Source organism: Bos mutus, chromosome 17 (assembly GCF_027580195.1).
Source record: "Bos mutus isolate GX-2022 chromosome 17, NWIPB_WYAK_1.1, whole genome shotgun sequence".
In the NCBI taxonomy this organism is placed as follows: Eukaryota; Metazoa; Chordata; class Mammalia; order Artiodactyla; family Bovidae; genus Bos; species Bos mutus.
In genome coordinates, this window is record NC_091633.1 from 64725951 (window position 1) to 64753928 (window position 27978).

Consider the following 27978-nt stretch of genomic DNA (forward strand, 5'->3'; position numbering starts at 1 on the left):
GATCATTTCAAAACCCCGTTTTTATGTGTAGATCTTGAAATAATTTTTTATAGTGAAGATGGCACTTAAAAAAATACATGACAAGCTTTGTTCATCAGGTTCCTCTGTTGGTGAGATTATTTAGCCTGAGAGGGTGCAGCCCTCTCAGCATCCCTGAGAGGGTGCTGGCTGCCGCTTTATTTATTGGGGAAGGGCTGAAGAAAACCTCTACACACTGCACAGAAGCAGCAACTGCCATTCCAAAATGGAATATTAAAGATGGAGCTAATTTCTTAGTCTGTGAGTAGGTTCTTCTCCTGTAGTAGACAGGGAATGAGATGAGTGTCATCCCTTAGTATCCTCGCTGGGTGAATGGGTTCCAGGACCTGCTCTGGATATCAAAATGCACTGATGTTCAATCCCCATAAGGGGCCTCCACATCCACGGTTCCACATCCTTGGATTCGATCATGTAGCAGTTCTGCAGAATTTAATGGAAAAAAATCCTCCTATGCGTAGATCTATGCAGTTCACACCACTGTTCTTCAGACATCAACTGTGTTACTACAATGTAGAATTGGAACTCAAGCCAGAGCAAGGCAGGACACCTGAGAAATGGAGATGAGGAAAGAGTTACCCTTTACTAACCAGACTGTGAAGGGGGACTCATCCTCATCCCTGCCAGGACTTGGCACTCGCCTAGAGGTGCTGGGGCTGACTTTGTGGGCTGTTTGGCCCAGACCTCACATTTGTGAAGGTCTCATATTGAATCTTTAAAAATATCACTGAGTGAATTTATATAGTTGTGCAAATTTGTGCAAAGTCTCTTTAGTCATGTCTGACTCTTTGGAACCCCATGGACTGTAGCCCACCAGGCTCCTCTGTCCATGGGATTCTCCAGGCAAGAATACTGGAGTCGGTTGCCATTTCCTTCTCCAGGAATATGTGGTTGTAGTTTTGTGTGTATTTAAATCATTTGCTGTTGCGTGTAGAATGTCATGACTACCTTAACCCATTTCTGCACTTGTGTTTTAGTAAGTGGAAGTGTTCCTCCCTCCTCACCCCCTTCCCTGGTCTCTGAGCACACTCTTCCTGCCCACAGCACTCCAAATACTGGGGTGTCCTAGGAGTCCATTTGATACCAGGGTCTTCTCAGGGTCCCATTTGTTTTTGTCCTGACTGTAAGCTGGGAGTGTTCCCATTGAGTCATTTAAGTTGCTAGATACTAACCAGCTATGGTGGAAGAGGATAGATAGGTGGGTGGGGTTTATTGTGATAACAGTACTTACACTGGGGACCCTGCTGGTGGTCAGAGCCTTGCTACTGCGCAGTCATGCCACCGTTCCGCTCACGTCTGTTTCCTAAGCCCTCGGTGGTCCCTGGCCATCCCTGCAATGCAGTAGTAAAACCTGCCGCACTGTGGGTCTAAGGCTGCTGAATCTGGAGTGCCTGCCTCTGCACCACGCATCCACCCAGTCACATGACGAGTAGACCCTGTGTGTCGTTACTCAGGCGCAGGGCTGGTGCTCTGGGTACAGTGTGGAGAGACAGACACAGGCTGCAGCTGCCACACGTTTCCCCATCCTCCTCGCTGCTCCAAGCTCACGCTGACCTACCTAAGTCCCCATCTGGACCTTCCATCTGTCCTCAGCCACCTGCTTAGGTTTCCAAGGTACCTTGCACACCACGAGAGAGTAGGGGTAACTTCTGTTCATATGGATGAGAAATAAGGTGCAAAGACCAAGGCGTCTTCCTGGAGAGAGGCTGAGAGGCCTTAAAGTGGGGTGAGGCAGGGTATTCTTTCAGTCATTCAGGTGCCACGATGGGTTGGAAGATGGCCAAGAAGGAAGGAGGGTCTTCTTTTCAGGCTAAATAACAGTCTCCTTGTTGGGAAGGAAATAATCAATCCCAGCTGGAGCAGAGAGCCCACGTTCCCTTTGCTTTTCCATTCAGATCTAATCTCATGACATGAGTTTCTGACATGAGTAGCATTCTTGCCCAGACTTGTGGCCCCAGGGAGGGGATGGTTATTTAAGACAGCTGGCTACTCATGCAAGGCATATAACTTGATGATAAATGCTTACAGACAACTTCCCTTACTCGCTGGTCCCAGTCCCCGTTTAATTGACAGCCCTGGAGACTTGGGGGGAAAAAAACAAACAAACATAGATGTTTCTTTGAAAGAATAATCATGTCTCTGGATGCAAGAAAAAGATAAGAAATTCTGCAGGCATACAGCTCATCGGTATTTCCCAGCTTACGAAATTCTTCAGGGAGGAATTCCTTTTATGCATTCTCTGTGAAACAGAAGTTTCCTGTGCCTTTAAAACCTGTCTGCTGGTATAGTGTACAATAAATCCGACGCATTATATTGCTTTTTTCTTCCTTTGCTCTGTCTTTCAAAAAGAACTGTTCCTATGAATTAGTAATGTTAAGTCATTTTGCAGGTATTTTTCTCTGAAAGCTTAGATATAGCTCTGTCATGAATACTTTTAAGTTTTAGTAATTAAACAATTCTTTTTTTCAGAGTTTATTCTCCTTTGGGTCAAAAAACCCTGTTCTTGGAATAATAGTTTTGCCCAAATCTCTGCACCTAAATGTCAAACATTTGCTGCACATTTCTTTCTCATAATTGGAGATGAAGTCTGTGGGCAAAAAAGGAATTGATTGACACATCTTTTCTTCTATCTGAGAACTTACTTGGTCACCCTAATGGTTATAATGTACAAACTAAAATGATTAGTCTGAGATAATAGTCATTTATCTGAGAGATTCTGAGTTTTGAGACTATGTAGAATTTATCTTTGCAATCAAAAGTAATGTTAAGTGGTACATGATGATCAAGGTTTTAAAAGCAAAAACTTTAGTAATGGAACAATGGGCTTAAAAAAATAATAATAATAATACAAAAAAACTGAGATCTGGATAGATTTTAAGATCAATACCAACTGAAAAAAGCAAATTGCAGGATGATGTATTTATTATGCTATAACTTACATAAAATTTTTACAACATATTAAATTCCCGGTTGGTTGTAATATTGCTACAAGGTCTAAAAACGTGGCTTGAAAGGACCTAGGCTGAATATATCATGGTGTTTTTTGGGGGTGGTGGAGAAGAAAGGCAGGCAAGAGGGAAGGGAAATGGGGCTTGGGACCAGGACCAAAAGAGATTTTAACTTCGGTTTTATTTCCAAATATTAAAGGAATCTGAGGCCAACAGGGCCAAATAAAATTTGCTAACTCTGGGGGGGAGGGCAGGGGGAGGGGGGGCTGGGCATTATCTGCAGTACTCTTTGGTCCTAAAATAGATTAAATTACCTTAAAATGAAACAACAGCAAAAATATTTTTCTGCCTTCATTCTAAAGTTTCAAACCAATGGGAATAGACTTGCACAGTCAACAGATACATGTCTTCTGTGGGGTTTTGTATTTTTGACAAACTGATGAATCTGACTGCTGCGTATCTTTACTGCTTTAAGTCCTCCAAAACTGAGGACCCCTTCTAACAACAGTGCAGATCCATTATGCATATGTTAGTGTAACAAGTTCTGGCTGTGTTTCAGGAACAGGTGCCTTTTAAATAGGAAAATCTAATTGTGGTCTTTGCCTCCATCAGTATCACTTTCATTTTAAAAGTGTTGCCATAAATAATTCAAATGGATGGCATGCTTTCCATTTCTAAATAGCCACAGGCATGTAACTTACTCAGAGGATTTCTTTGGTTGTAAAAGTGAGACCTGCGTCTGGTAAGAAGACTGTGTTGGAAAAAATACTCTCATTGCTTTTCATGTAGGATCGATGTTGCTTTAAAAATGGAAATTTTGATTCCTTGTCGTGGTGAAAATAAATGCAGCCATAGAAACCAAAATCTTAAGGTTTCTGTGGCACAGAACTGCCCACTTATTTTGGATTCAAATCTAGCCTACTCACCAGGCTGGACCACAGCTTAAAATAGGAACTATGTGAAGGGAACTTTGTTGTTAGACAGTGTAGAATTTGGGCACTAAAGCTTCTTCCAGTAAAAGTTTACTCGTTTTACTCTTGTTTCCAAAACCTGAATTATCTCTCCCAAATGTGAAATGCAGCAAATTAGAAGTGAACAGTGCTGAAAGAGTAGGTGGACGAGAGATGGAGATTCAGAGCATGATGGTGTTGCCTAAAAAAAGGATGCATAACTTGAGAGTTGTGAGTTAAAGTTTTATTTGGGGCAAAATGAAGATTTCAGCCTGGGAGGCAGCACCTCAGATAGCTCTGAGAGACTGCTTCAAAGAGGCAGTGGGAGGAAGGTCAATATATAAAGTTTTGGTGAAGGCAGAGTTCAGTACTATTAAGTGCTCATTTTACAAAAGGTTTTCTGCTAGTTAGGAGGATCTCATGTCACCATGAAGGAACTTAGTGCTTTTCTAGATATGAGGAGATGCAAGGATTGAGATAATAAAATCTGTTCCTGTTCCTGCTACTGCTGCTAAGTCGCTTCAGTCGTGTCTGACTCTGTGCGACCCCATAGACGGCAGCCCACCAGGCTCCCACATCGCTGGGATTCTCCAGGCAAGAACACTGGAGTGGGTTGCCATTTCCTTCTCCAATGCATGAAAGTGAAAAGTGAAAGTGAAGTCGCTCAGTCATGTCCGACTCTTCGAGACCCCGTGGACTGCAGCCTACCAGGCTTCCCCATCCCTGGGATTCTCCAGGCAAGAATACTGGAGTGGGTTGCCATTTCCTTCTCCAATGCATGAAAGTGAAAAGTGAAAGTGAAGTCGCTCAGTCATGTCCGACTCTTCTCGACCCCGTGGACTGCAGCCCACCAGGCTCCTCCGTCCATGGGATTTTCCAGGCAAGAGTACTGGAGTGGGGTGCCATTGCCTTCTCCGAAAATCTGTTCCTAAAAACATCCAAATATCTAAAGACCTGTCCCACCAGATGCCCTGGAGCTCAGAGTGCCTCACTCCACCTGAACTTGCTCAGGGGGGGTTGAAGATCAACAGCTGCAACAGCACAGGGTTCAGTCTCTGCAGAGACAGATGCAAATGCCCCTGTTGTTCAGTCATTGGCAATGCCATTGGTAAGTGCCAACTTGTAGTTGACAATGGCAAGAGAGGAGAAAAATAATTAAGATGAAAGAAGCATAAACAACAGACATGATTCTTTTTTAAAGATAGGGATGGTTTTCCTACAAACCTAAATAGCCCTACTACCTGAGAACGTGCAGTGCTGTTTGTTCTGGTAGTGCTGAGTGATTGGTGTTTTCCAGAATAAGTATAGAATTAACTGACCAAGTTTTTCCATACTCTGTTCTCTGATGGTTCTCTTAGTCTTGATTCCCCGGGTCTTTACTACCTGGATGTGCTTACCATATGCTAAACTATATGCAGAGGATGCATTTCCAGAAAGTGTTGCGGGGTTTACCTTTATGTTAAAATCTTAAAGGTCACAATATTTATTAATACATATTATACTCTAAGAGTCTCCAGTCTGGAAGCAAATGGAGTCCTGAAAACCATATGATTCCAACTTGTGCTTGTAATTTGTGTTTAGTAAGACTTAGCCAATTTGTTTGAAGATATCAATTTCAGAATATATTTAGTATTCCCGAAAAGTATATAGGTGGTTGGCCTGAACTTGTCCTGACCTTATGGCATTACTTAGAAGTTGATCCTTGGGTAGGGGGAAATCCTAGATATATGCTTGCCTTTCATTTTCTTCATAAAAGTATGACATAGAAAACTGGTCTGATTATTTGGGTTTTAGACAAGTATATAAAAACTTCTTTGAAGTTTTTATACTCAATAAGTATAAAATCTTATACTTTAAGATTTTATCTCAATAAGGTCTTTTATGTTGTTTTCGTAGATTATAAATCACACTGTTGGCTTCCCTGGTAGCTCAGTTGGTGAAGAATCCGCCTGTAATGCAGGAGGCCCCAGTTCAATTCCTGGGTCAAGAAGATCCCCTGGAGAAGGAATAGGCTACCCACTCCAGTATTCTTGGGCATCCCTGGTGGCTCAGCTGTTAAAGAATCCACCTGCAATTCGGGAGACCTGGATTCGATCCCTGGGTTGGGAAGATCATTCTGGCCTGGAGAATTCCATGGCCTGCATAGTCCATGGGGTCACAAAGAGTCTGACACAACTGAACGACTTTCACTTTCTGCTTTATGGAAACCAGTGTGTGGTCAGGTACGAAGGATGCATTCTAAGTCAGATTGGCAGAGTTCACAACCTGTAACAGGAAAGAGTCAATTTTGACTCTTCCATTCTAGATCTGTTTCTTTGACTTTAACCCTTGTGGTTTTTTTTTTTTTGGCCGCTTTTTTACTGTAATCATACATGATGGCCTGCTTCAGAGAATCCTGCCCCTGTGCCTGACTGTTAAGCTAAAGTGCCTCTGTTCAAAACCCTGTCTACCTGTAGATGGCAGGAAGAAATTGAAATTGACACATCCACCTGCCTGAGGCTTGCCATTCTCAGAGATATTTGCAAGATGAATGGCCTTTTTCACTTTGTTTCCTTGCCCCCACCCCAAACTCTGATCCACAAAAGAACTTGGCATCCAGACCCCAATAAGGTGGTTATTTTGAGACATTAGTCTGCCACCTTCTTGGTCAGCTGGCTTTCCAAATAGTCGCATCCTTGCCTCAACACCTGGTCTCCCGGATTCATAGCCTCTCATGCAGCGAGCAGAGTGAGCTCGGATCCAGTTACAATGTCAGCTCCTCCCTCACTGGCTGTGTGACCTTGATCAAGTTACTTAACCTTTTTGAGGCTTGCTTTCTGTGTGAAATAGGAAAAATCATGCCCCCTTGACAGGGTTGTTCTGGGAGTTCAATGAAATCGATGTGCAAATAAGAATCGGGATGTCCAGTGTGTAGGTATGTATGCTCTGCGTGTTCTCTTTCTGTTAGAAACAGAAAATTTTGGATTAGAAAATTGCTGCCTTAATTTTGATTCTCAGTTGCCTCTTCTGTAACACTGACAATACCATTTTTTTTTTGTTTTGTTTTGTTTATGGTTGATGCCTGAGTCCTAGGGAACATTCGCTCAAAATTCTAGTCACATCTGCTTGAAAATATTTAGGTCCCACTTCAGAATTAGAGGAAAACTCATGATGGTTGGTGTAATAGATTTCCTCTGACTACTTCACCTGAATTCTTCTACAGTTTTGCTCCAGCCTCTCTCTCTTGATAGAAAACTCTGGAGTAGGTTTGAAACTTTTTGTCTTGTAGGATTTAAGACTGAGTCCCTCAGTGGAGGCAGTCAGAGGGTCAGCTTAGAAATCACCTCCTTTGTAGAAAGAGTGATCTCTCCTCCCAGAATCAGTAGCTAAATATCTGTGAATGTTTCAAGGTGTTTTCGTCCTATTGATAGAACTATTTCCTGAAGCCAAATCTTAGGCCTCAAGATTCTCTAATTGGTGAATCATCATTATTATGGGGAGGCCACAGTGGGAAAAGGAAGGTTAGTCCAGTATTTTTAGGTGAAAGCAAAGTAAATGTAGGGAGGTCTCTGCAGATGAAGCTGAGAAGCCCTCTGCTGTAAGTACTGTCATCTTTTAGCTTCAGTTCTGTTTCCACGGCAACCACAGGGTTGCTGTGTGCCTGGCTGAATGGTTTTACAGGAAGCTGAAAAACATTGCTATTCTCAGTAGCTTTCTTTTTTGCTGTAGAAAGGAGTCTCTCCCTGACTGGAGGCCAGCCAGCATTTACTGGGAACAAAGCAGGCTATTTATGCTGATTGTATTCTGGGTAGGGAGGAAACAAATGGGGAGAATCCCAGCCCCTGGCTACTGACCTGTGAGTTTATTTTTCTGGTTGTTGTTTCTAGCATTTTGAAAGAACCAGATGACTTAATTCAGATATGATTTTCCTGTTCATTTTAAGCAGAACTTATATTTCAAAGGTAGAATTGGGTTTAAAAAGAAAAGAGTGGTGGTGGTGTGTGTCTGAGATAATGTTAGTTATGGTGAAGTCAATCTGCTGAATTTACACCTTTGAAATATCTATGAGCACAATTTATTTAAAAAAAAAAAAGTGTCCCCTGCTAGCAACAGAAACAGGAAGATGTTGGTTCAGTCCGTTATTAGGCTTATCCTTTATTATATATTAAAATTGTCATTGGGGCTTTTTTACATCTTAAAGTTAACATTTTTATTCGTTTACATAATAGAAAAATTACATGTGGTAGAATACACCTTGAGAGTTCACCATGCAGTTCTCTTTGGCAATTTATTACCATTTCTTAGGAAAAATTAAAAGCAAGGGTATTGATACAATTCCATTAAAAGCTTGTATAATAATTTTAGTTTCAAATGTAAGCTGCTTACTGGGCTTTCTTTCTGGAGCTCCTTCAAACCCTTTTTATAAGTAAGCTAGGGAACAAAAAAAAGTTTCTGCCTAACTACTCTTCAGCAGAGGGCACCTTTCAAAGCCAAACCCTGATAGTGAAAGCATTTGATGTCAACAGGAGCTGTGGACTTCTGTTCTCTTTCTCTCTTTCAGATATACCCACACACAGTTAAAATGAAAGAAAATCCATAAATTCCATCTTGTAGTTTTTTAACTTCTAATATCCATCATGCCCTTATTTCTTTGATAAAGTATGATTCTTGTTCCAAAAAGTAGACATTTCAGAGGTAGACATTTCATAAGTTTTGAGATTTGACCCTGACTCTGTTTAGGTAAGTTGATGTTTGTTAGTTTTAACTAGGCTCTCACTGAGATCCAGGATGATTCTTTTGCATTTTTCTCAGGTCTTGGAGATTTTCAGTAAAATAGGCTTGGAAAATAGCTCAAGAGAACTTGTTCACTAGATCCGCAAGTCTTTGAATGGCATCAAATGGCAGGTTTAATTGCAAACTGCCTGCCTTTGGATCTCCTCTACCAAATGGTTGCAGCAGGAGAGTTCATGAGCAGGTTTTGATGAGATTTAATTCCAAAAAGAGGTATGTGATCTAAGATGAGTGTTCCGAGGTGTCTAGAGCCAAAATTTGATCACTAGGTATTTGCTGAATACCTCCTATACGGAGCTAAGGGTTTGATTGGTGTGGTCAGAGTTTATAGATTACCTTGATACGACCCATGGACTGTATACCACCAGGCTCCTCTGTCCATGAAATTCTCCAGACAAGAATACTGGAGTGGGTTGCCATTTCCTTCTCCAGGGGATCTTCCCAACCCAGGGCTCGAACCCAGGTCTCCTGCATTGCAGGCAGACGCTTTACCGACTGAGCCACCAGGGAAGCGGTCAGAGAAAACTAGCATTATAAATCTGGGAACAAATACTACCTTGCGTGATAATGAGTTGATAGGAACTCATAGAAAGAGTGTGAGATGGAACCTCTAGGAAGGGCTTCCTGGAACAGAAAAGGAGTGAGGGCATTTCATTAATTCAACAGAAATTCACTGAATACATGCTCCATGCTAGGTGCTCTGTGCTAAGCTAGAAATCTGTTAATAGTTATGATAATGAGCCTACATGTGTGGAACTCACACTCAGGTGAGAGGTTCAGACAACCAGGCTGCTGCCTCACTGTTGACATATATGTTGAGAAAGTTAGAGAGTATTAAGGCAACACCTGGGTTTGGAGGGCATGAAGATTTCACTGACATTCCCTTTGAGGACATGTGAAGCTGAAACTTGAACAGAAGGAAATCCCAAATGGACATAGCTATTTACCCACTTATAATAGTGCTCCTTTTTTTTCTTCTCTCAGAGAAATGCACTCAACTTTTCTAAAAGCACTGTCCTAAAATATAAATAAGCTTTTCTTAGAAACTAAAATGTTTAGACTATACTACTTTGTAGTAGGAAGTGATCTCAGAGAAATTCAGCCTGTTTTACCGTCAGCTCCTTGGCGACTCTGGAAAGGGTAGGAAATACAAGATTTCCAGAGTGCTAGGGGGTCAGGACAGAGAAGGCAATGGCACCCCACTCCAGTACTCTTGCCTGGAAAATCCCATGGACGGAGGAGCCTGGTGGGCTGCAGTCCATGAGGTCGCTAGAGTTGGACACGACTGAGCGACTTCACTTTCACTTTTCACTTTCATGCATTGGAGAAGGAAATGGCAACCCACTCCAGTGTTCTTGCCTGGAGAATCCCAGGGACGGGGAGCCTGGTGGGCTGCCGTCTATGGGGTCGCACAGAGTCAGACACGACTGAAGCGACTTAGCAGCAGCAGCAGCAGGGGGTCAGGAATCAGAGACCTTGAGTTCAGAACTCGAGTGTCCAGGGACGATGACAGCTCTGTGTCCTCCACCTGTTTTCTTTGGAGGAAATGGGTTATTATGCTCCGAATACATGCAGAGTATTTTTATCAGACCTCATGCCTTTGTGTCTCTTTCTGTATCCTCTAACAGAGTCCAAATAGGGAAGGAAGAGGGAAAAAAAAAGTGGTTGTTGCAATTTATTAAGTACTAGCCCTGAAATTATGGCTGCCACCTCTTCACCCGGGCCTCATTAATCTGTCTACTGAAGTATAGAAAAATTACTGTTTTTAAATGGCCCACATTCATTTGGAGGACTCAGATATGCTCCTGCAGATGCATTATTTCTCGGTTGGAAGTTTCCCCATTAGATCTGCTCATGATTTTACTTCTGTACCTTAGCAGAAACACTACTTTACCTTCATCTGTGTAGCTCGCTTTCTAAGCTACAGAGCGTCCATTATTCGGGAGGAGCTTTTTGCATGGAAAAAAGAATTTAGAAGCAAACTGTAAGGGGTCTTTCAAATGGATATGCTTTTCCTCATCCTTGTTAAGAACGATTTTGAGACATTATTCAAGGTATTGATGGGTTTTTCTTCTGAGTCAGATTTAGTGACATGGCCCATAAGCGAATGTTAAATGCCGGTTTTGAAAATATATGGTAAGAGGAACAAACAGGCCACCGGAGTTAAAGAACAGGACATATGTTTAAAAAACCATAAGAGAATTATCTAAGTGCCTAAACAAAAGAAATACTCTGAAGGTATTGAATATTTTACAGGATGCGGTTTTTCATCAGGTTTTTGCTGCTTTGCCCTGCCTTATTCCTGCTGTAGCCAGGGTGTTCTGTTACCGCCTTCGCTTATTGTCATGTTTTGAGTGACACCTACTCCTCTTGTTCGTCTCCACCACTGGCCTGTCTGCTTCTTGCCTTTTGTTTATGCCTGGCATCCAGTAGGCCTATGATTCACGTTAGAATGAATGTGCAGTAGTAGATTAATGTGAGAGTTTTTTAACTTACAACATTACCCTGGGCATTTTGTCTGATGTTTTATTTTGAAAAGTATCGGCTGACTTTGGGGTACTACAGAGAACAATTAAATATGTGGTCCGACGTGCTTGTAAAATTTAAGCATGGCCAAGTAATGACTGTATTACATGGGAATCTACTATTCACAAATATAATTTTGGCATTCAATTAGATTGATATGCTTGGAGTTCTATCTTTATGTACATTTAAAAACATTGACATTTATAGGTATACTTATGTACATAAGCCAATGCTTATTACATTCAAGTCAAATCTTTCTTTTCTTGTTTATAATTATTCTAGGTAGAAACATTTAGTATATGCATATAAACATTTATGCATATCTTACATGTCACATGTATACTCTATATGGTTTATTTTATATGACATGAATCACATTTTTGTATGCAATTTTGTATGCAATTTCTAGGAGCATAAGAGATCTTAAATTTGGGGGGAACTGATTTTTCACAAGTGAAGGGTATCAGTGGAAAGTTTCCAAAGCGTTAGCGATTTTTTTTTTTTTCTGGGAATATATCTATTTTATTGAACTTGTAGGAAAGCGTGTGTTTTTTTGTTTTATTTATACTTAAGGAAAAGATTATCCATTAAGTTAAATTTTAAAAAATATTGGAGGCCATGGATTAATGAACATGAAGAAATAACATGTAGCTCCTTAAAGACGAAACTGGTTTCTTGCCCATGTTATAGACAGAGAAACTGAGCCTCGGAAGTTAAGTATCTTTTCTGCCTGTATAAGAGGGAGGAGGCAGTCACACTCAGCCAGGTGGTCCTCTGCTCCCAGCGATAGCGCACATTGAGCCTGGGCCGGGCTGACACCTGTATTTTAAATAATGCCGTATTATCCTATTCCGCGAAAGTACGGACAGGACTGAAGTCTGCTCACTCTCCTCCTGCGCGTGTTAGCTTTGGTCCCCTTTACTCACGCTTGTCAGCTCGCGTCTCTGCCCGCTGGCGTCTGTTTCCGCTGTGCTTTAAGTTTACAGTTTAGTTAGACACAGTAACGACGGTGCCTAACAGTCCATGTCCGTGCTGTGAAAGATATGAACGGAGATTTGCGTTTTATCTGTATTTTACATTGGCAACAGGGGGAGAGAGGTTCCCATTCATTCCTTATGTACTCGTTTTCCGTGGGCTCTAGGGTTTTGTATCATCCGTGTTCCTAGCAGTTCTCCTCTAGTGATTGATCAGGTGCAACTCCATGAAATGGTAACCATTCCAGCTTAAAAAGACTTTGATTTTCTAAAACACTATATAGGTTGGATAGCTGCTTTCTGGTTTTAGAACCAAGAATGTCTGGTATGCAGGCTGTGGGATGCTGAGTGGATCCCTAATTCTGTCTTCAGGCATGTCATATTTCCTTCCCCATTCATCCTCCCCACAATCACAGACTGTAATTTCACACCTTTTTTTCCTCCTCAAATCTGCTGTACTTCCTCCCTCCTCCTGCCCCCTGCCTCACTTGGAGCTGATGACTTCGCTTCAGTTTTCTCAGTGAAGCAGGAAGCACACTCACCCCTACCCACCACTACCAGTCCCCACCCAGCAGGTTCCGTCTGGTCCTTCCCTTTATTGTGGAAGGCTGACAGTGGTTACATGCAGGCCGAGCCCTTCCACCTGCCCGCTGATTCCCTCCCCTCTCACAAAGGGAGGCAGCTCTGGCAGTTCCTTGCACCCCCATTTTTGTCCCACTAGATTGGTTCAGTAGCATAGTGACTTGCGTTATTTCTCTCACCTTGAAAATGAATTCTCTTAACCACGGACTCATTTCTTCCTTCTGCCACCTGCCCACCCCCTCTGCTCCACTTTTTCAGTCAAAACTCCTTGAAAAAGTTGTCTGCATTCTCTGTCTCCAGTTCTTTTCCTGTCCTCTGCTAGTGGTCGTTCAGTCGTGTCTGACTCTTTGCGACCCCATGGACTATAGCGCACCAGGCTCCTCCGTCCATGGGTTTTCCCAGGCAAGAATACTCGAGTGGGTTGCCATTTCCTTCTCCAGGGGATCTTCCTGACTCAGGGGTCAAACCCAGGTCTCCTGCATTGGCAGGCGGATTCTTTACTGTCTTATCCATCCTCTGTTAAAGGTGTTGTGATTAGACTTGCTCTTCAACCACTGCACCAAAGCTAATTCTGATATTAGGATCCCAGTGATCTCCATGTTGCTGAATTCCACGGTCACTTCTCAGTCTTCATCTAACATGGCGCACCAGTAACGCTGACCTGCCTGATCGCTCCTCCCCCTTGAAACACTTTGTTTGGCGTCCAGCAGACTACAGACACTCGCTTCTCTTCCTCCCTCACTGACTGTTCCCTCTCTGTTTTCTTCACTGGTTCTGCTTCTTCACCCTGACCTTGTAAAGTTGCTGTGTTTCAGAGCTCAGGCTTTAGACCGCTTCTCCGCGTACACTGCCATAACCGATCTCAGGATTTTAAATATCATTCAAGTGCTGGTGAGTCCCAAATATGTATCTCCAGGCCAGATGTCCCCCAAGAAATTCAGATTTATGTCTAACTTTCCACCCAACAACCTCCACTGTTTAATAGGCATTTCCCAGTTCTGTTCCCAGTCTGGATTTGTGAGCATCCTCTGTGCCACTAACCTTGCCCATTACTTTGTACTCTCCCGTTAGAGTTAATGGCAAACCTATCCTTTTAGAGGCTCGAGCCCCAGGCCGTGAACCATCATAGTCTTCTCTCTGCTCTCAGGCCCCAGTATTCAAGGGGTGGTGAGGCCCTCTCTCATTCCTCTCACTCCTGCCACAGGCCCCTCTCATTGCCTGACTAGCGATAGCCTCCGCTGCTGTCGGTCCTTGTCCGTTGACGGTTTAGTCTGAACGCAGTGTGATCCTGTTTCAAGGCATGCAGTGCAGCGCTCTGCTCAGGAGCCTCCAGTGGTTTTGCATCTCATCCAGAGCCAGCCCCGACCAGCCCCACCTGCCGGCTGCCTCCCTCACCCTGCCCACCTTGTCTCCCGCAGCGTCTCCCTCTTCGCGTGCTCTGTGAGTGTTCCCTGTGAGCATGCCAAGGCTTGTGCGTGTTCTTTGCTCTCTCCTGGAACACTGCCCCACCCCACCTTGTTCCTAGACGTTCATGTAGCTTCTCTCCGACCTCTCTTAATATTTTCTTCAAATGTCACCTTTGCAGGGAAGCTGTTTATTGCAGCACACATGCTGTGTTCAGCATTCCCCTTCCTTGCTGTCTTTCTCTGTGCTATGTAACGTCTTTTGACATTGCATACGTTAATTCCTTATAGGAGTATGATTTCTTTCCAGTGTTGTGTTTCTGCTGTACAACAAGGTGAGTCAGCTGTGTGTATAGAGTATACCCCTCCCCCTTGGACCTCCCTCCCCTCTCCATCCCACCCCTATAGGCCATCACAGAGCACCGAGCTGAGCTCCCTGTGTGATACAACAGCTTCCCACTAGCTGTCTATTTTACACACAATAGTGTATATGTGTGGAACCTAGAGAAAGTGTGCAGATGGACTTCTGTATTCTTATCACGTGTCAGCTCACACTTCTTCCTGAGGGCAAGGCTTTCTTTGCCGGCACCCCCTCCCCTGATGTTTCTGTAGCACCTAGTGTGATGCCTGGCACTGAAGTTCTCAATACAGATTCGTTGAATGAATGGAAACGGGAGTTGTTTAACATTTTATGAGGTATGTCAGCATCCTGAGTATATCTTAATAAAATAGAATTATTCAAAATACATGCTGGTTCATCTCAGTTTTATCATTTATATGACACCTATCATTTTTGGGGAGTAGTGGTAACTTATTTTAGGTAAATCTGAACCTGATTGCTAATTTATATGGTTTGCTTAACTGTTTAACCAAATGTGTATTTAATGGCTAGAACCTGAATTAAAAGAGTGCAAACATCTTATGCAAACCATGTTTGGAAAGCCAAACAAATATTGACAGGTGAAATCATTAAATAGTTGATTAGGAAGAATTAAATAGGACTGCTCAGGGAGGGGGGAATAAACTACCTTTTTGATGTATTTTATTCCCTAGGCTTGTTAAATACCTTTATTCCACATAATAGGCAACTTAATTATTTGGCATTTATTCTACTCAAATGCCAACTAATTTAGTATCAGATGAAATGGTTCCTTGTAAAATTAATTTGCTTTTCAAACAGATATTCAGACAGGTATATTTTAGAAAATTCACTTGTCATATTTTGTAAATTGATTCAAAAACTAGTGAAATGTTGTTTTTAAAAAAAATGGATTAAACTTTGGTAGTAGTTTATTTGGCCAAGAAAGTAAAACTCAATTCAGTTCCATTTAAGAACCATTTATTAATTATATGTGTGTAAAAAACAAAATAGAGGGAGATGTGAGAGGCGTTGCTGTTGTTCAGTTGCTAAGTCGCATCTGACTCTTGGGAACCCCAAGGACTGCAGCATGCCGGGATCCTCTGTCCACTGTCTCCCAGAGTTTGCTCAAATTCATGTCCATGGAGTCAGCAATGCTACCTAACCATCTCATCCTCTGCTGGCCCTTTCTTTTTTCGCTTTCAGTCTTTCCAGCCTCAGGGTCTTTTCCAATGAGTCAGCTCTTCACATCAGGTGCCCAAAGTATTAGCGCCTCAGCATCAGTCCTTCCAATGAATATTCAGGGCTGATTTCCTTTCAGTTCAGTCGTTCAGTAGTGTCTGACTCTTTGTGACCCCATGAATTGCAGCACGCCAAGGCTCCCTGTCCATCACTAACTCTCGGAGTTCACCCAAACTCAGGTGCATCGAGTCGGTAATGCCATCCAGCCATCTCATTTTCTGTTCCCCTTCTCCTCCTGCCCCCAATCCCTCCCAGCATCAGGGTCTTTTCCAATGAGTCAACTCTTCGCATGAGGTGGCCAAAGTATTGGAGTTTCAGTTTTAACATCAGTCCTTCCAGTGAACACCCAGGACTGATTTCCTTTAGGATGGACTGGTTGGATCTCCTTGCAGTCCAAGGGACTCTCAAGAGTCTTCTCCAATACCACAGTTCAAAAGCATCAATTCTTCGGCGCTCAGCCTTCTTCACAGTCCAACTCTCACATCCATACATGACCACTGGAAAAACCATAGCCTTGACTAGATGGACCTTTTTTGGCAAAGTAATGTCTCTGCTTTTCAATATGCTATCTAGGTTGGTCATAACTTTCCTTCCAAGGAGTAAGCATCTTTTAATTTCATAGCTGCAATCACCATGTGCAGTGATTTTGGAGCCCCAAAAATATAGTCTGCCACTGTTTCCACTGTTTCCCTGTCTATTTGCCATGAAGTGATGGGACTGGATACCATGATCTTAGTTTTCTGAATGTTGAGCTTTAAGCCAACTTTTTCACTCTCCACTTTCACTTTCATCAAGAGGCTTTTGAGTTCCTCTTCACTTTCTGCCATAAGGGTGGTGTCATCTGCATATCTGAAGTTACTGATATTTCTCCTGGCAATTTTGATTCCATCTTGTGCTGCTTCCAGCCCAGCGTTTCTCATGATGTACTCTGCATATAAGTTAAATAAGCAGGGTGACAGTGTACAGCCTTGATATACTCCTTTCCCTATTTGGAACCAGTCTGTTGTTCCATGTCCAGTTCTAACTGTTGCTTCCTGACCTGCATATAGGTTTCTCAAGAGGCAGGTCAGGTGGTCTGGTATTTCCATCTCTTTCAGAATTTTCCACAGTTTCTTGTGATCCACACAGTCAAAGGCTTTGGCATAGTCAATGATTTCCTTTAGGAGACATAAATAACTATAAAGCAAGGTAGAATGTGATAAGAACTATAAAAGTATATACACGAACTCTGGGATTCCAGGTGAGGGGCTGCACCATAGAGTCAAGTTTAAAACAGAGACGTAGACGTGGAGGACCTGTGTCAAATCCCTGTGCTTTGTTCATTACCTGTGTGTGAGCAAGTTGCTCACTGTAGAATGCTTTTTTTTTTTTTTTCATTTGTAAATGAGGAGTGATGATGGTATCAACCTGATGGTTATTGTAGGGGTTAATGAGATAACACATATACAATACACAGAGACCATTCTGAGAGGTTAAGCGATGCCGAAGCCCTGTAAGCCCTAAACGTAAGTGATGGTGGTGGAGGTAGCAGTGGAGATGGCATCTGTGGCGCCACTCACTCCAGAGGAGTTACTCAGTGCCTGAGAGCTCAGTGCCAATAGGAACAGGCCACACAGTTCATTCATCAGACATGTGTGACACAGCCACCGGAGCCAGGACTCTCCTAGACCCCAGGGAACAATGGATAGGCAATATCACTGCCTCCCTGAAGGTCACGGCACCAAAGGTGGTCAGAAAGGTCACTTCAGGCAGAGAAACAACACGGGGGAAAATATACTGATAAGAGCCAGCACTGAAGTAGAGATTACCCACATGTCCACTAACTGGTGAGTGGATAAACAAACTGTGGTGTATCCATGCAGCCAAATATTACCTGTAGAAAGGAATGAAGTAGTAATACCTGCTACAACATGATGAACCTTGAAAACGTGCTCAGTGGCAGAAAATACTTGCAAAATGTTTCATATTGTATGACTTGGTTTAGATAAAATGTCCAGAATAGGCAAATCCATACAGACTGAAAGCAGATTATAGGTTCTTGGGAGTGAGGAGATGCAGACACGGGGAGTCGATGCTAATGGGCCCTGGGGAGGATTCTTTATAGGTCATGACAGTGTTCTTACGTTATGGTGACGGTTGCAGAACTCTGAATACAGTAAAAATCATTGGATTGTATGCTTTAAATGAGTGAATTGTATGGTTTGTGAATTATGCTTCAATAAAGCTGTTTAACAAAAAAGAATCACTGGACTCTACGGGTAGTGACCCTTCCGTCATCCTGGTTTGGATAAGGAGCGAGTGTGCAGAGTCAAGGGTTGAAGGCCTGGGCAGGGCCCATCTTGTGTGCCCTGTGAAGGATCATCATCTAGTCAGGGAAGGAGGTCAGTGAGCCCTGTGTGTAGTGTGGGTATTCCAGGAAAGAGTGGGTCGCTGGAGAATCGTCACATCCCAGGTCACATCTGAGTTCCTGGGGTGGTTGCCAAGTGTGGGTTCCTGGCTTCACAAAGGAAAGAATTCAATAGCAAGCCTTAGTAAAGTGAAAGAAGGTTTATTCAGGAAAGAAGCATACTCCACAGAGTATGGGTCATCTCATAAGGCAAGATAGTCCCCAGGGTATGGGGTTGTCAGTTTTTATAGGCGTAGGTAATTTCGTAGGCTAATGAGTAGGAGGAGTATTCCAGCTCTTTTAGGGGAAGAGGTGGGGTTTTCTGGGAAGAGGTGGGGTTTTCCAGGAGTTGGGCCACCGCCCACCCTTTGACTTTATGGTCAGCCTTGGAACCGTCACGGCACCTCGTGGGTATGCCATTTACCTTGCTGATGTGTTATAATGCACGTGTAAATGAGGCTTAAGGTCTAGTGGAAGCTGGCTCCTGCACATCTTGGATCTGTTTGATTCTAATCGGTCTATGTCCTCAGGCTATGTCATTCTTTTAAAGGTTGTGCCCCGCCCCTTTCCTGTCTCATGGGCACCCCTATACCATAGCTCAGTCGGTAAAGAATCTGCCTGCAAGGCAGGAGACCTGGGTTTGATTCCTGGGTTGGGAAGATACCCTGGAGAAGGAAATGGCAACCCACTCTGGTATTCTTGCCTGGAGAATCCCATGGACAGAGGAGTCTGGCAAGCTACAGTCTATGGGGTTGCAAGAGATGGACACGACTTAGTGACTAAATCATCATACAGTAAGAGACTGCATATACCAACACGGTCTTCATTTATTTCCACATCTGTGAGAACAGTGATGACTGGAGCTAGGGGAGCAGTGAAGACTGGAATTAGAAACCTGCTGCTTGACAACGGCAGGTGCCCAGGCAAGAAACAGTGAGAGCTGAACCAAGGGGTAGGAAGGACAAATGATTTGAGGGGTTGATGATGAAGGGAGGAAAGGATGAGTCCCAGGATTCTAGCATGGACAAAGGATGCATGTGATCACCAGCTGAGGGGAAGAGAAGCAGGTTTTACAGGAAAGGTGAAGAATGTTATTCTTCTGTTATGAATGGCATGTTGGTGTCTCTCCAAGATTCATATATTGGAATCCTAATCCCCACTGTTGATGCTGAAAGCTTGGTGAAGTTGATGCCGAAAACTGAGCCTCTGTGCACCAGTACCAAATTGAACCTCAAAGACAGAGTTTTAGGTAAAGTAGAAAAGAATAGCTTTATTGCCTTGCCAGGCAAAGGGGACCACAGCAGGCTCCTGCCCTGAAAAACTATGAATCCTCACCCAGGATGATTTGATGGGGAGTTTTATAGCAAGGGTGGGGTGGCTGATTCGGGTGTGTGCAGGGCCTCAGTTCAGTTCAGCCGCTCAGTCCTGTCCAAATCTTTCCGAACCCATGGCCTGCAGCATGCTATGCTTCCTGTCCATCACCAACTCCTGGAGCTTGTTCAGACTCATCCAACCATCTCATCGTCTGTTGCCCCCTTCTCCTCCTACCTAAAATCTTTCCCAGCGTCAGAGTCTTTTCTAAGGAGTCAGTTCTTCACATCAGGTGGCCAAAGTATTGGAGCTTCAGCATCAGTCCTTCCAATGAATATTCCAGTTCTGATTTCCTTTAGGATTGACTTGTTTGATCTCCCTGCTGGGCAAGGGGCTCTCAAGAGTCTTCTCCAGCACCACAGTTTGAAAGCATCAATTCCTCAGCACTCAGCCTTGTTTATGGTCCAACTCTCACATCCATACATGACCACTGGAAAAACCATAGCTTTGACTAGATGGACCTTTGTTGGCAAAGTAATGCCTCTGCTTTTCAATACGCTATCTAGGTTGGACATAATTTTCCTTCCAAGGAGTAAGCGTCTTTTAATTTCATGGCTGCAGTCACCATCTGCAGTGATTTTGGAGCACAAGAAAATAAAGTTTGTCACTGTTTCCACTTTTTCCTCCATGTATTTGCCGTAAAGTGATAGGACCGGATACCATGATCTTAGTTTTCTCAATGTTGAGTTTTAAATCAACTTTTTCATTCTCCCCTTTCACTTTCATCAAGAGGGTCTTTAGTTCCTCTTCGTTTTCTGCCATTAGAGTGGTATCATTGCATATCTGAGGTTGTTGATATTTCTCCTGGCAGTTTTGATTCCAACTTGTGCTTCATCCAGCCTGGCATTTCGCATGATGTACTCTGAATGTAAGTTAAATAAACAGGGTGAAAATAAACAGCCTTGTTGGTCTCCTTTCCCAATTTGGAACCAGTCCGTTGTTCCATGTCCAGTTCTAACTGTTGCTTCTTGACCTGCATACAGATTTCTCAGGAGGCAGGTAAGGTGATCTGGTATTCCCATCTGTTTAAGAATTTTTCACAGTTTGATATGATCCACACAGTCAAAGGCTTTGGCATAGTCAATAAAGCAGGTGTTTTTCTGGAATTTCTCTTGTTTTTTCTATGATCCAGTGGATGTTGGCAATTTGATCTCTGCTTCCTCTGCCTTTTCTAAATCCAGCTTGAACATCTGAAACTTCTTGATTCACATACTGTTGAAGCCTAGCTTGGAGAATATTGGGCATTACTTTGCTAGCATGTGAGATGAGTGCAACTGTGTGCTGGTTTGAGTATTCTCAAGCAGCATCACTTTCAGGATTTGAAATAGCTCAGCTCGAATTCTGTCACCTCCACTAGCTTTGTTCGTAGTGATGCTTCATAAGGCCCACTTGACTTTACACTTCAGAATGTCTGGCTGTAGGTGAGTGATCACACCATTGTGGTTATCTGGGTCATTAAGACCTTTTTTGTACAGTATTTTGTATTCTTGCCACCTCTTTTTAGTATCTTCTGCTTCTGACTGAAGTGACTTAGCAGCAGCAGCAGCTTCTGTTAGATCCATACCATTTCTGTCCTTTATTGTGCCCATCTTTGCATGAAAGATTCTCTTGGTATAGCTGATTTTCTTGAAAAGATCTCTAGTCTTTCCCATTCTATTGTTTTCCTCTATTTCATGGCTATTTCTATTTCTTTCCTTTATTTTAGATAGTTTATTAAGAAGTAGAGATATCACTTTGCTGATAAAGGTCCAGATAGTCAAAGCTGTGGTGTTTCCTGTAGTCATGTATGGGTGTGAGAGTTGGATTGTGAAGAAGGCTGAGTGCTGAAGAATTGATGCTTTCAAACTGTGGTGCTGGAGAAGCATCTTGAGAGTCCCTTGCACAGCAGGGATAGCAAACCAGTCAGTCCTAAAGGAAATCAACCCTAAATTTTTTTGGAAGGACTGATGCTGAAGCCAAAGCTCCAATACTTTGGCCACCTGATATGAAGAACTGACTTATTTGAAAAGACCCTGATGCTGAGAAAGATTGATGGCAGATGGAGAAGAGGGTGACAGAGGATAAGATGGTTGGATGGCATCACTTACCTGATGGACATGAGTTTGAGCAAGCTCCAGGAGATACTGAAGGACAGGGAAGCCTGGCATGCTGCAGTCCATGGGGTCACAAAGTGTCGGACTAGACTGAGCGACTGAACATGGCAGTCACCTGATGAGCCTCTCTGGTCACTTTCACTTGGCCTCAGGTGGCTTTTTAGCTGCTCCTTCCTTGATTAGCAACTGTTGGAATCTGCCCTTTGAAACTCAGGGGCATTCTGTTCCCTACAAACAAGAAAACGGGAGACAGAAAGTCTTCTGTGTCCCAGACCCCCACAGGCTTCTTCTTGGCTTCAGTGTGATGGTGTTAGGAGGTGGGGCCCTTTGGGAGATCAGCAGGGTTGGGTGAAGTCATTAGGGAGGTGCCCCGTGGAAGGTATTCGCACCCTTATGAGAAGAGACAGGAGAGCTGCTCCCTCCTGTGTCTTCCCTGCACCCCGTCGTGTGAGCGAACCGGCAAGAGGGTTCTCACCGGAACCCCACCACGCTGGCACCCTGATCTCAGCCTTCCAGCCTCCAGAGCTGTGAGAGTAAGTTTCTGTCTTTGAAGCTGCCTTGTCTGTGGAAATTTACCAAACTGACTAAAGCGCGGCTGCCTGGGCGGATTTCAGTGAGGTGCAGAAGACACATCTTGCTTGCTGAGAATTGGAGTGACTGGAGCAGTGTCTTTGTTCCATGTACTGTGTCTAGTTCACTGTCTTCTCTCTAGAGCATTTTTATTTTAACTCTGCAATGAAAAAAAAAAATTTTTTTTTTTTTCAAATAAAAAGCTAAGTAGTGATCAGAAAGACAAGGAATTCCTGAGATAGCACAACTTTTCCAAGTACTAGAAACTTTATTAAACTTTATTACTTTTTAAAAACTTTATATTATTATTGGGAGAGGAGTACTTTTTTGAAAAAGAAATCATATACATCCCATTATAAAACAGGTGAGAGTGGATCCTGTCTGCATCCAAAATCCTAGAAGATGGTTCTTCTTGTCACCACTTGGATATTCATCTGGGGTGGGTCAAGTTCTATGGAATCTGAAACTTATACTGTGTCGGGGAGGGTTGAATAAAAGAATGTGAAGTTAAGACTGTTTAAGTACAGGTCCTTGGAAGGGCCCTCATTAGCTTTATGACAAGTCTTCCTCTGATTCCAATGATGGTGGCAGAGATGAGTATTAACACATTGTACTTACATGCCTGGCACTCATTCCGAGAGGTTTTTGAACATCAATCCTCGTGACAACCTAAGGCGCACTGTGCCGGAGATACAGAGGGGCCACACCCGAGATGACGTGGCTGGGATGTGGAGCCGCTAGGAGAGAGGAAGTGTAGACGAGTAGACTGGGAGCTCCATTGGCCCCAGCGTTGCCCCCTGTTAAGGGAAACCTGGAATACATCACTGAGGCTCCTGTGGATGCCTTTCACTTCGCCTGTGAAACAGGAATATTGGTGCCAGCTATGAGCCCCTCATTTTGTTGTTCTGAGGTCAGGAGACGGTGTGTGAAAGTGCTTTGTGAAGAGTAAAATGCTTGGAAATAGTTTTTTCATTCCAACTCACTATTATAGGTGAGGCTTGAAAATATAAATTTTGTTGACTTTTATTGCACTTCTAATGTTTCTAATTTACTTCTTGGACATGATATTTTTTTTTTGTTTTGTAGGTTACTTGTCTGCAAGACTTTTTTGGTGATGATGATGTTTTTATTGCATGTGGACCTGAAAAATTCCGTTATGCCCAAGATGACTTTGTCCTGGATCACAGTGGTAAGGCAATTCAGTGACCATCTTTGTAACCCTGAAGTGGAGGCTTAGGTGTGTCATTTGGTGCATGTTAAGTGGTCTGGTTGTTGAAGAAAGAAGTAATGAAGAGTTCATTTAATTAGATCATCATCTACTCTCACTCTTAGTAGAGTTAATTTCTTTGAATTAATAAAAGTAGAAAATACAGTGAGGTAGTTACCTAGTTGCAAAAACCAAAAAACCCTAATTCCAAGTAGTTAAATATTTTTTGTTTTGTTTTTGCAAGTTGGGTTCTTCACTTTTTTACTGCATTGTTACACTTTCAAAATTGATCCCTATCTTCTTCCAGAATGGTGCCTTGGCTAGGCCACCTTAAAATATGGAAAGTACTGAACCTGAAAATAGTTCAGTATACATTTCTCATGTCCATAAAGAGATATGTAAAAGAATAATAATTTGTTAGTAGTGATTATCTCAGATTTCTTTGCTCTGTTTCCATCTTTTTTAAAAAATAACATGAATTGTTATATATGCAGAAAAAATAAAGCTGTTTTCATTGATAGGATAAGAAAATCCCTTTCTCTTAATTTTAGCCAAAAAATGGAGTTTTCACCTGTTTAGCAGTAACCTCAGTGATTTCAGATGTTATTGATTCTGGGAATAGTGCTCTACTCTGTTATCTGAAATTTAAACTGATCAGAGTATTAGTGATTATTAGCCGATAGTGAAGTCAGCTTCATCTTTAAGTGAGACAGAGTCATATAGACAAAACGTTTGACAGAGAAGAGAGATGTTAGAGGTTTCAATCCCATGCTTTAATTTCATCAGTGAGGAGAGCTGGCTTTTCAAAAATTAGGCTAGTGATAAACCCCTTCCAGCTGTAGTGACTCGGCAGTCCAGAATTAGAGAAACATACAAAATCCAAGATGGTACACGCTGTGGTGTCAGCCTTCCTTGTGTAACTCTTTCCTGTTACACTATGTCAGTTTCCTAGGGGTGACTTACCTTCTGGGGCTCATTTGTCTACTCTTCTCGGTTTTCCACTTTGCTTTTTCCCACAAGTGCCAAATTTCTTGAGGGTTTCTGTAGCATCTTCTATCTAGCCCTGCTTTAGATTAGAAATGCCACCAGAAAGACCTTAAAGAATTAGTGATATCATCTATATTAATACTCTCACCTCTTCTTGTGGGTTTACTGAAAAATGGGAATTTACATATCATCTCTATTTTACATCTTTTTTTGACTGTAGCTTAATTTCATTTCATAATGTTTCTTTGTCAATGTTTATCATTTTAAAAGTTGAGACATTGAAACTCGGTGTATTTCAGGTTGTAAAGTTAATTTGGGTGGCAATACAGCAATTAAACATTTATTGAGCACTTACTATGTGTATACTAGGCATTGTATTCAGTGCTTTTATGTTAGTATGTTGTTAATTTACCTACAATATTTGAATCATTCATAGGTTTTGTTGTTTTGGCTACCAATGAACTCCTATAATTAGAGATAGGTGAAAGTTACTGATCTCTAATTACTTAACCTTCTGCAAACTGGGGATAATAATAGGGGCTTTTTCATAAGGTTTTGTGAGGGTTAAATGAATTAATAAGTGTAAAACAGTTGGAAGGGTGCCCATTACATAGTATGTGCTGGTACTGTTGTTGTTAATGTTGTTATTGTATCATCACCATTAGGTCATAAAATTTTACTATGAAAACAAGTCTGAGACCTAATTCTGCCACAAGTGTCTTTATTAGGAGTGATGTCAAAAACTCAGCCTCTGTGCACTGGTGCTGAATCAAATCTCAGAGACATAGTTTTGGGTGAAATAGAAAAGAATAGTTTTATTGCTTTGCCAGGCGAAAGGGGACACAGTGGGCTCCTGCCTCTCAAAACTGCGTGTCCCAACCCTGGAGGATTTGGTGAGGGGTTTTACAGCAGTTGTTCAAGGGTGAGGTGTGTGCAGAGCCTGCAATGCCTTTGACCTGTTCTCAGGTGGTCTTCTGATGAGTTTTTCTGGTTCCTAAAGGTGGTCTTCTCTGGAATGAGGATTGCTGATATCTTCCATTTACTGGGGGGTTTGTTCTGTTAAGAGCTCAGAGACCCTGTTCTGTGTGACCCTTGAGGCAGAACCAGGGCCCTGCCCCGAATCTGCACTGCTGTTTCTTGGCTGCCCCTCCCTTGCCTCTTCATTGCCTCCCTTCCCTGACTAGCAACTGTTGGAACCTACCCTTTGGAGCTCAGGGAAGGTCATGGAGGCTGGGGTCTGTTCCCTACAAGCAAGGGGGGACAGGGAAAGGCTTCCATGCCCAGGAGCTTCCACAGGGTCCTGTTTGGGTTCAGGAGGCAAAGATTACAAAACAAAGTCTGTTTAACTTGTAATCTTGATGAGTCCCAACTCTGTCCTTTTATACATCTGACAACATCTTGCATTGAAAAATCGTTCAAAATTCATAGAATTTAGCTAACCCAGTCTTAGGGCAAAATCCTGTCTGTGTTAATGAGCTGGGTGCAGGGCTTGCTCAGATTCCTAAACCCTGGGGTGGTTCTGGTTATTAGCTGTCTAGGGTTACACAGCCTGCTCATGAAAGAGTGGCAGTGACTTTAGGAAGGTTCTAACTAGTCTACACACCATTCCTTTCAGCACTGGAATACTTTCTAACATCTATAAAGCTCATTAACTAAACTGCTGTTGCTACAGCCCCCTTGGAGGAAGGTTTTGATTAGAGTCTTTCAGATGCTAACCAGCCTCCCCTGGTGTGTATTTCGCTGATTAGTGTACTTCACTTGTTAATTTATTGTCCCTGGGGGTATAGATTAAACCCAACCCGTATTTTAATCTTTCTGCATAAATTGAAGTATTTTAATGTGAAGTCGACAATATGTTATATAATTTAATCCTTATAACAAGCCTGTTAAGCAGATTTAGTCTCATCCCAATTTCATAGGGAGAGAAAACTGACTTAGACCTAAGCTAAGTGCACCAGTTAGCAAAGTCACACCCATGATTCACCCCAAATCTGCTTGACTCCAAAACCCAGATTCTTAATTATTTGAATTGGAAGTGATTATTTTAGCTGTGTAATTAGTTCTGGTACTCTACTTGCTGATTTGTGCTTTCCTGGTAGCTCAGCTGGTAACGAATCTGCCTGCAATGCAGCAGGGAGACCTGAGTTCAATCCCTGGGTTGGTAAGATCCCCTGGAGAAGGAAAAGGCTACCTACTCCAGTATTCTGCCCTGGAGAATTCCATGGACTGTATAGTCCATGGGGCGCAAAGAGTCAGAGATGACTGAGCCACTTTCACATGCTGATTTATTTGGCAATTTATGGAAGGAACAAAGCTATTGTTTAAAGCTGCTGCTGCTGCTACTGCTGCTAAGTTGCTTCAGTCGTGTCTGACTCTGTGCGACCCCATAGACGGCAGCCCACCAGGCTCCCCCGTCCCTGGGATTCTCCAGGCAAGAACACTGGAGTGGGCTGCCATTTCCTTCTCCAAAGGAAGAGAAAAGATTGTTTAAAGCTAGTTCCCTCATTTTTGATGCTTTGTACTTTGGGCAGATGGAAAATAAGACAGTAAGGGGTTCGTAAATTAGAATCCTATATCCTTTCAAATTAAGATTATCTGAGTTGGAGAGAACTCTTTATTATAGCCTTTGCCTATCAATGGTGTTGATGAAAAATAATAAGTTGCACATGTAGAGATTAAGTTGTGCATGTGAATCAAGTTTTCTTGATTGAGCACTTACTATATATGGATTTCTGTATTAAGAACTCCCTCTGGAACAATGAGGTGAATGACAAAGTCTGAAGCCTAATTTAAGAAAATCTCAGGTGTGCTTTTGGGATTGATGCTTTGTATATAAAAGTCATTTAACAGTAATAAGATGATCAGGTAATGGTTCTAGGCACTAAACTACTGGAATGTGGTCTTTCTTTGGTTAGAATTAAAACTAGATCTCTTTAAAGCGCTTTCCTTTCTTTCTAGAGTGCCGTGTCTTGAAGTCTTCTTATTCTCGCTCCTCAGCTGTTAAATATTCCGGATCCAAGAGCCCTGGGCTTTCTCGACGCAGCAAATCACCGGCTTCAGGTAGTTACGGGGAAGGAAGCGGGCAGTCACAAATGGAGCACGTTCTTTGGTTTTCTTTAGTATGAGTAGGTAGTCTTGCCCATCCTTGTATGCAGCCAGGTTCCAACATAACATATAGATGGCATGATTTTTAGATCCAAAATGTTAAGTCTGTTTCTCCAAGTTATAACAAGTGTCCTAAGATACTTGTTTTGTTCTGGCACATTTTCTCAAGAGCAATCTTATCTAGATTCTTTTCCTGGTATTTACATAGAAGTGTTTCACATTTTGACCACGGTGTCTGCATTTTACATTTTTGCTGTATGAATGTGGATATTTTCTTCTCTTATTGGTTTAAAGCATAAGCCAACACACCCACCAGGCAAAACTATTCCCTTGATAAGGTTCCACAGGCTTTTCCTTTGTTAAGCAATTTAATCGTAGCAACAATTACTGTTGGAAGTAATACTGCTTATTTCAGAGTCAGAGTTACCTCTACATTTCTTTCAGATCCTAAACCTATAGATTTGTCATAA

The 27978-nt window shown here is 42.5% G+C and overlaps 1 protein-coding gene and 1 non-coding gene across 9 annotated transcripts in view; one reads left to right on the forward strand and one right to left on the reverse strand.

The window, feature by feature from the left end:
• DCLK2 (doublecortin like kinase 2) overlaps positions 1-27978 on the forward strand; it is a 188272-nt gene that overhangs the window by 96925 nt on the left and 63369 nt on the right. For all 8 annotated transcript variants that reach the window (XR_011467483.1, XR_011467484.1, XR_011467485.1 and 5 more), the window contains exons 3-4: positions 23296-23398; positions 27362-27463. Coding sequence is in view for 5 of the 8 variants with exons in the window: in XM_070386640.1 (XP_070242741.1) it covers positions 23296-23398; positions 27362-27463 (205 nt within the window). In the remaining 3 variants the exon portion in view is untranslated. The remainder of the gene's footprint in view (positions 1-23295; positions 23399-27361; positions 27464-27978) is intronic.
• TRNAC-GCA (transfer RNA cysteine (anticodon GCA)) lies at positions 9143-9214 on the reverse strand. Its single transcript has one exon. It is a non-coding gene; the product is annotated as a tRNA-Cys (tRNA).